The sequence below is a fragment of the Artemia sp. Qi Xiang Cuo genome, chromosome 2 (assembly GCF_049724085.1).
Source record: "Artemia sp. Qi Xiang Cuo chromosome 2, ASM4972408v1, whole genome shotgun sequence".
NCBI lineage: Eukaryota > Metazoa > Arthropoda > Branchiopoda > Anostraca > Artemiidae > Artemia > Artemia sp. Qi Xiang Cuo.
Genome location: NC_142795.1, coordinates 58,218,340 through 58,227,690, shown reverse-complemented (window position 1 = coordinate 58,227,690; position 9,351 = coordinate 58,218,340). Strand labels below are relative to the sequence as shown.

Sequence of the window (9,351 nt, the reverse complement as noted above, 5' to 3'; positions counted from 1 at the left end):
AGTCCCTTCTCCAGGGTTTATTGGCTCTCCGATGAACCCTTGTGATCCTTCTTTTGGCAGAAAAACATTAAGATTCCGTGAATCATTAAGGAAATCAACTTAGTTAAGTGAATGTTTGAAATAAATGTCTATATTAACCATTTATGTTGTATGAACTATTTGGCAATATAGGAATGAATATGTGACCTTGTGACTTTGCTTCATCTGCAACTGGGATGGTCAATATATAAATTTTAGATACTTTTTAATTGATTGATTACCACAGAATTTGCAATATAGAGCAGCTGCAATATACCACAGAATTTGCCACAGAATATATTGCAGCTTGCTCCTCTTTGAGTAAAAATCGTAGTTAATGTCACTAATATCGCAAAAAATACCATTGTCCCTTATCACAATTTTTTGGGGCTACTTCAGAAGACCAATAGAATTTTAAATTTTTCCCTGAAATAACCCATTTTTCCAGGGCTGTTGGTTTGATGCATTCATTCGTGGAGAAAAAAAAACAAGTAAGCATAAATTCGCGTTTTTCCTTCTGAAAAATGAAACAAAGGAAATTCGATATTTTTGTAGATAAAAGCTTGAATTATTTGCAATAATATTCTGTGATGCACTCGATTTAATGATGCGATACGCTAAGATGAGGAAAGAAAACACTTTTTTTTAAAGAAGAAAAACGAAAGAAAGTTTTTTGTTTACAGTTAGTGTTTAGCTCTATAAATATTTTCCTTTCTTCTTTTGTAAACATTATACTCAACACGATGAAAAAAGTACCGAAAGGTATGAAATATGGAATGAAATTCATTGTATAACATTTCTAAACACTATCCAGTTAAGAATATCTTAAAGAATCCTCGACCGTTAAAATACGCTGACAAATAAAATAACAAAACAATCATTTTCAACTGAAATTAAGGGGCAACATTTAAACTTAAAAAGAACAGAAATTATTCCGTATGGGAGGTGGATTGGCCTCGCTCCAAATCATCGCTCTTTATGCTAAAGTTTGACTGTTTTACAAAATCTTCGAAAACTTTTCCAAATGTTCTTCCGATACTGTTCTTATATTGTCCAATATCATAAAAAATGGGTTTCAGCCCCAACCCTTTTCAAAAAGACTGCTGAAACGAAAGGGGCAGCAAATTGGAATAAGACTTTATTTTATGGGATTAGAAAACATTAGTTAACGAGTGACAGGTAGAGAATGGACCAGCCCCTCTAATATATGGAATAATTTTTATTTGTTTTAAGTTTTAATGGTCTTTCTTACTTTCAGTTGAAAAAGATTACTTTTAAAAATTTAAATTCACATGTCATAGGATCTTTCGAAACACTGCTAGGAGAAGACCAGACAACCCGTTGAAGCATCAATATTCTAGCTTGCCAGTCAGTAAAACTGTCGCCAATAGAATAGGTGGTTTTCTTAGACTGTATGTAGAACATTAAGTGTAAAGTCACACCCCCCAAAGATGCATTCCCTTACAACTTTAAAGTAAAATTAGTAACAAAACTGATTTGGTCCAAAAGTGTTAACTCAGGGTCATTTACAAAGAGAATTAAATCCCATGGTCCTTCCTCCTTAAAGTCGCACACATTACCACCTGGAAAGATAATTACTTGTGTTTCGACAATTCAGGTATTTTCAATTCCTCCACTGAGGACATTTTCCTCAAATTCTACAACTCAAAATTCTACATCTCCATTTTTTATTTGCGTGTTTTTCAAATTTTAAGCTGTATTTTTTAATCTAGTTTCTTTTACTCTAGTTTCTTCTTTACTCTAGTTTCTGTAAAGAGAGGGCGGAATATTTTAAGAATGTGCTAAAAGTAGAGGTCTATTGAACCTCATAACTTTGCTGAATCTCAGTTTGTAAGGTTTTAAAGGTCTTTGAATCTATTTCTTAAATTTAGGAAAACACCCTTTATAGGTTATGGTTTAAAATTCCATTGAAATAACGGGAATTACATTTGAAAACTAAACCCATAACCTAACGAAAAAGAGACTAAAAACTCAATACTAAGGTATCAAGTTCCAGGTGACATTTTCTTCCCAGGGTACAGTTTTGGCCGTGGATTCATTTGTAATAGTTTCATTCACCTAACTCAACTACTTTCCAACATGACAAGAATGCCCTGAAATTTTACCCTTTGGGGTTGATAGGATGGTGCCATTATCCATTCAGCTCCTCTGATCTGGGGTTCCAGGAGAATTTCTAATATTATAGCCATCCCCATTCCGCATAGGTAAGTTCATACTTTCATAGTCTATTTCGCAATCTTTTAATTATTATGATGAGAACAGACCTACTAACTTTAGTCATTTAGGATAAGTGGACTCACCCTTCTGGAAAAATGTCCGGATGTCTATTGTATGTAAAACATTGTGGAACCTATACATCTGTTACTGTTTTCTGTTTTGTTTTTTTCATAAATCTATCTGAAATACCACAAAGATGGATTGACATTTGAAGACATCTGAATACACGTAAAGGTTAGCTTTCAGCTACCACGAAGGATTAAGATTACTTTTCAAAATCTAAAGGGGGAGGGACTTGGATATTTTTTTTTCAACTTTTCCAATGAAAGACAAAAAGGAATTTTTCAATGATAATACCAAAAATTATATTTTTAAAATCTAGAGGGGCAAAAATATCAAGCCCCTATCCCAATTGGCACCTTGGCCGAATATTGTTTTTTCTTTTTATAATGCAAGCCAAAAAGTTTCAAAAATCAAACTAAATTCCAAATACTTTTACAACTAGGTCAATGCAAAAAGTGGCATGTCAGGTCGAACCCCACTGCACGAGCTGATTACTGAATGGAAAGAAGAAGAAAAATCTTTTTCAAGGTGTTTTAATGAACTGGTGAATCACCCGAAGATTGACATAAATATTGAAGACGATGACGAAGCAACCCCTCTTGAGCTTGCAGTTGAACAAGGCCTGGAAAATATCGTAAAAAAGCTTTTGAACTTGGGTGCTACAGTTACAGATACAGCACGAGCTTTGATAAATGTAAGCAACTTTATTCTTATAAATCATGTGCTTAAATAAGTTATAAACTAGCGGATTTCAAAAGGGTGGGGTTTCGCTTTAAAATGAAGTTTACAGATTTAACCATTCAACACCATGTCCACTACATACTCGATTGAAAAAAATGTCCTCTACTTAAAAATGTTAAAAGAGCCTTCCACGCAGGGGTGTTACTAGCAAAAAAGTTTTTTTTTTTGGGGGGGGGGGAGTGATTTTACCAATTGGCTGGTCATTTTTACCGACTGTTTTATCAATAATTAACATAATGACCGTTTTGAATACAAAACTTGAGAGCCCAGTTCAGCCCAAATAATCGTATAGCCTGAAGAAGATTAGCCTCTTAGTTCAGTTTCTCGTAAGAAGTAGTTACAACTAGTTGGTTTTGGTTATCTAGTAGAGAATGCAGTAATACGAGAGGAATAAAGCGACAATATGATCTATATAAGAACACAACTCAGAAGTGATAAACTGACAATTTCAATTAAAATATATGGATTAAATACAGATAGAAGAAGATTCAATTTCAAAACTTTAGTTAATATGTCAAACGTCTTGGTTCGGCAATGTCAAAACAGATCATGAAAAGGTGATCAAAACAGTCGTCGTCCATCTCTGTACACAAACGTGTCATGGCCAGTTTCACCTCATTGAAACTTCTTTTCACCATGGCCAATGTTGGTGATGCTGTCACAATCCACTGGTAAACTGACCAGAGGGTCAGGAATATCGATTTGACTACATAAATTTCTGGAGATAGGGTCTCAAAGGTAGACTTCTGTACGTTGGCTCCAGAAGAGAAGAGTAATCATGGATTTTATCGTTCAAGCCGTTCATTAGAGCTCTGAGGACACCGCAGAGTTCCTTGGCAATGAGCAAGTTTCAGTCATTCAGTGGGTCAGCTCCAGGATTAGAAATTTCCTCTGAATAACGAGCAGGTGGACCCCTAGTGTGCTATTTAAATTAGACGGATGCTATTTTAATTTTACTTGTGTTTGGCTAATGAACCAACTTTTTCACACTGTTGCTTTTGATGCCTCGATTTCCCTCTCTATCTGATCAGTCTTGGAGGAGAGCATATAAGATGTCACGTGTCTCCACGAGTCTTGTGTCTGCAATCACCATATAAAGCTGATCAGTCTGAAGCTTTGCTGCAAGAGTCTTCTTCTTAATTAGGATTTTGCGTATGAACATCAGAATCAGAATAAAATCAAAGCAGGTAATGTGGTGATGCAGAATTTTGAATTTTTCTTTTATTACCTTGTCTTTATTCTATTCTATTAGTTCTTTGAGATTTTTAAGAATAGCTGATCCACAACTCTATCAAACTCTCTGACCTGGACGTCCATCTTGTTATTGACAGATTTATAAGTTTCAGTGTCGATTCAGCACTATCAACTGCTGGTTTCTAAGCAATGACTCGTTTCTTTCGTCCCGTAAAGAAGACGTACAGTTCCTGTTAGATTTCAAACATTTTTCGGACTATGGAGGTATTGCTGAAGGCGTGTTTCACAAGGAGATTCTCTCTATGAGCCATGAATCAAGTTTAGCGTCCTTGTCTTCCGAGTTCGGCTCATATGTGTTCTTGGACACCCTTGTCCAATACCAGACATATTGCTTGCATAATCCCAGCTTCGAAATATAAGCACCTCTCTGCTTACGCCTTCCTTTTCTAAGACTTCTAGACTTATTTCGGCTGTAATGTATGGTCAATTTGATTCTTTTTGTTGTTTGTGTGGCAAATGGGATGCAAACAACCTGCTCAGCAGCTAAAATCCATTCATGCACCCCAACACTTTATTTTTACTCGACTCGTTCTTAAACTTGACATATCCAATGCCTTTTATTAATCTATTCCTTTGCATTTGAGAGTCAATCATCCAACTCATGTAATTTTGATTTTTGAAACTGACATGTGGTTTCTTTGGACGGGTGTCACTCTCTTTACCACTCACAGCTCGATACTAATCACCTAACCTGTTATAGAGTGTGACTGCGACCTTAACGCCTTGTAAGTAACTGGTACTAGTTTCTGCAAAATGATGTTTTTGCTCATTCTTCTCAGTCAGTAAAACTGATGGAATTATCAACTGAGATCGGAACTATGAAAATGTAGACCTTCCTTAGAAGGCACAATCCGTGAGGATAAATTACTGCCAATACAAAACAGTAATTTTGCCTGCTTCAAAGCATCTGGAAATTGGCCCTTTTCCATTGAAATTTCTATTGAATCGACGATAAAACTCATGGTAATAAATAGCAGCCTACAGCTTTATAAGCTTTAAAACTTAGGCCATATATCGCAGCAGAGTTCAACTTAATTCTCTTAATAATATTTTCCAATTCCAGCATAGAACAGGACTCAATAACCATTGTGTAGCCACCTTTTATCAATGAGTCCTTCACTAACATTTATATCACTAGATCTTGCAATATCCCTTTTAATAAACCTCCCAATATTTGAGAAATATTTATTAAACTCATCAAAAATATGTTTTGGTTTTTCCACTTATTTCCCATTGACTGAAATTTCATCATTTTCTTCATTTTTATGTTCATCCTTCAATACCTCATTTATAGTTTGCCAGGTACCTTTCATATCCCCGGTGCTTTCACTGAACTCTTCAGAATAATAATTCCGAATACAGGATCTTAACTAGACCCCGGTGCCGTGCCGGCAGATCAACCGAACGCCACCGACGAGAGGCCCGATCAAACGCCACCGAAGTGTCATAACGCCGCCGGCGCGCCGCAAGCGTGCGGCCGCCGGCAGAGGCGGCGGCGTTTGGTCGACTTTAAATTAATTTTGCAGCAATTCTTTATTGCGTCAACCGTAAAGTCGGAGCTTTTCTTTCTCGTGTGGTTTAGTGAAAATTTGGTTCCCCTGAATCCCCGAAAATCACGCAATCACGGTGCCACCCCTAGCGATTTATCACCAGTGACTTTCCGTGCCAAATATTACTTTGCATACCATAATTCTTCACTACTCTCTTGTTCGTTAATTTTCGTCTCTTTTGTTACTTTGCATACAAACCAGACAGATGCAATATGCGATTGCAAATATTGCAATATACACAGTTCTTCATATGTTGACAAAAAAAAGTATCGTCTTTATGAAATGAGCTTAAATCATTTCGAATGCAATTTGCAAATCGCTATTTCTTACATCATTCGTAGTCAAGAATTTTATTTTCAAATTGAATAGAATTATAGAACACAGTTACTACTTTACAGCTTCAGCCTTCAGTTGGATTTTGAAATTGACAGCCGACAAATTGTTTTTACAGTAGAATTGTAAGTTTATAGATTTTTTTTGCTATTTTTATATAATATTTTCTTACTTTTTAATACTCAATTTTTGAACGCCTCATATAAAATACAATCTTCTTTCTGAAACATTTTTACCCCCCCCCCCCACCAAAAAAAAACCTTCTATTGAGACAAAATTTAGCTATAGACTAAGCTATGTACTAGGTTGGGGAATTAAAGATTGAACCAGAAGCTACCCCAAAAATATGATTCATAAATAAACTATAAATTATTGCCTATCGGGGGGGGGGGGTAGGGGGCTATCATTTTTAAATGATAGTACCTATTTTTTTTATTGAAAGCAGGGATGTCAAAAACATAATTATTTTTTTCATTTAAAGTGGAGACAGAAGAAAATAATATCAATTTCCCTAGGAAACCATTGAAATATTTTGATAGACCCAGGGCCCCCCATTAGGATTTGTTCATTCTCTTGGCTATTTTGCAATTTCTCATAGGCTACTGGCCTAAATTGGCTTCTGTGTGTGCTCCCTTTTAATTCGATTCTTTTTTATTTAATTGGATCTTATTGAATGCCACGGCAAATCTATGACTCAGTTTTCCCATAATTTGAGGTATATCTGAATAATTTCGACATCTTTGTTTTTGACTTTGTACCCGTTTACTCATACCCTCAATTTTTTTTCTAGGAACACTAAGCTGTTTAACGTTATTTTGCGTAAGTAGAAAATTGTTACTTGTAAGCAGAAAAATCTTAACTTCGACGGAAACCTTGCTGTCATTAGAAAAAATGTCCTACTATTATGAAACAACTGTTACTTCCCAGAAAGCTTTGATTTAGTTCAACACTCTACTCAGCATTCTCTGAAAGGCTCACCTGAATGCCCTTTGTCCTTTTGAAAGTAAAGTTCAAAATACATAGGCTAGCTTTCTCAGTAAAATATACTATATGTAAACAATGAACGAATTGCTTTGAGGACTGTGGAAAGGTTGACATCCCCAAAAACATAATTACTGGATCTTTCCACAATGCTGAACGAAATAGATCTCTTAAAATTTTGATCGGATGTGTTTTGGAGAATGATAGGCTTCAGGAGGGGGATTGGTTGCCCTCCATTCACTTTTGACTCTTAAGAGAGCACTAAAACTTCCGACTTCAAATCAAATAAGCTCCATCCGATCGAAGTTTATATGACCGGCCGTTCCATAAAAATTCTAAATGTCCCGGGGCATAATTCACAACCCTTGTCCCTAGGCTATGAGGGGTGTCCACCCCCCTCCCAATTGCCCAGGGTTGTAATCTTTACAATCTTGGACTTTTCATTGTAGAAGTTACAGTGTTGTCTTTTTGGACTAATGTGAACAGCAGGGCTATCTCACAATTTCGATCATATGCTGTTTGGGGAAAAAAGGATGTCAGGGAGAGGAAGGTTCTAGTTGCCCTCCATCACTTTTGACTCTTAAAGGAGAACTAGAACTATACATTTCCAATCAAGTGTGCCTCTTCTAAAGTTCACACGACCACTATTTCCATAAAAACTTTATACACCCGGGGGCATAACTAACAACCCTCGCCTCCAGACTTTGGAGTTGTGTCAACCCCAAAAACCTTGTTATGCGTTTTTTGAACTATTTTTTTTTTAACAAATGCCTATCTCAATATTTCTACCAAATGCATTTCGGGAAAATACGACGTCCCGGGGAGGGGGTGGCTTTCCTCCGATCATTTTGACTCTTAAAAAGGCCACTAGAACTTATGATTGCCAATCCAATGAGAGTAGAGGTGACCCTAAAGCCCCCATGTGGCACCCCTGCTGCCACCTATAACTTTTTTTTACATAATTCATGGATGATTATGGGTGTCGGTCGATTTATTTGATGTTTTTTATGGATTTTGTCAGTGAGAATTTTAAAAACAGGAATTTTGTCACATTTTTGTATGGTTTTATGGACTTTGTCAGTGAGAATTTGAAAAAACTAGATGTTTTATGGTTTTTGTCAGTGAGAATCTGAAAAACAGGAATTTTGTCACATTTATGTATGGTTTTATGGTTTTTGTCAGTGAGAATGAAAAAACAGGAACTTTCTCACTTTCATGGATGTCAACAGCAATTTATGTATGTTTCATGGTTTTTGTCAGTGAGAATGGAAAAACAGTATTTTTATCACTTTGCTGTCAGTCATTAATCAAATTGTTTCCGGGCAAAGTTTAGTAGTGTCTGACTGGTACTGCCCCAAGAATATATCCAAGTCATTAATGTGATGGCCTCAGGAACAGTTCTACTTGTCGAACTCCAACGGATATCAACAACCAAAGGCCTGGGACACACTTAGGCAAGAAACATCTTAGCTATGACTTGTTTTAGCGTACGAAAAGGTTTCCTATTAATTGGAAATGCGTTAGCACAGAGATGCCAATAACAAAGGAACACGCTGAATTTGCGTTTAGGGATTATTTGGGCGAAACCGTTTTAGACAGGTTATGGAACTATTTCAGCGAAACAGATAGAGACATTTTAAAAGAAGATTTTTGAAGAGATTTTAGAAGAGAATTTAAAGGTGAAACTCTGTGGTCGTTATAATACACAAGTTTCATTTGAACAGTGTTGTGAGGTCCTCTAACCCAACCCCAAAGGGTTCCAATCCTCCTACCCCAACCCCGAAGGAAGCCCCCGGTCCTCAAAGGCCCCCCAAGCTCCCAAAGGCCCTCCACCGGTCCCCAAATGTCCCCCAGGCCCCCAACTGCCCCCCGGACACTCAAAGGTCCCCCAAGCTCCCAAAGGGCCACCGGCGCCCCCAAAGGCCCACCCCAGGCCCTCAACGGCCATCCCCGGGCCCCCCAAAGGCCCATCGAGTTCCCAAAAGACCAACAGGGTCCCAAAGGCCCTCCACCGGTCCACAAATGTCCCCAGGCTCCCAACTGGCCCCCGGACCCCCAAAGGCCCTCCCCCGGCCCCCAAAGGTCCCACCGGGCTCCCAAAGGACCACCGACCCTCAAGGGACCCACAGACCCTCAAAGGCTCTCCCCGAGCACCCGTCTTTCGTTGATGTGT

The 9,351-nt window shown here is 37.6% G+C and overlaps 1 protein-coding gene across 1 annotated transcript in view; it reads left to right on the top strand.

Annotated features, from left to right (window-relative positions):
* The first annotated feature begins 2,765 nt into the window (after positions 1 to 2,765).
* The window catches only part of LOC148955429 (transient receptor potential cation channel protein painless-like), a 79,246-nt gene continuing 72,660 nt past the window's right edge, over positions 2,766 to 9,351 (top strand). The window contains exon 1 of the mRNA XM_089102225.1: positions 2,766 to 3,013. Coding sequence (XP_088958351.1) covers positions 2,780 to 3,013 — 234 coding nt within the window. The 5' untranslated portion in view covers positions 2,766 to 2,779. The remainder of the gene's footprint in view (positions 3,014 to 9,351) is intronic.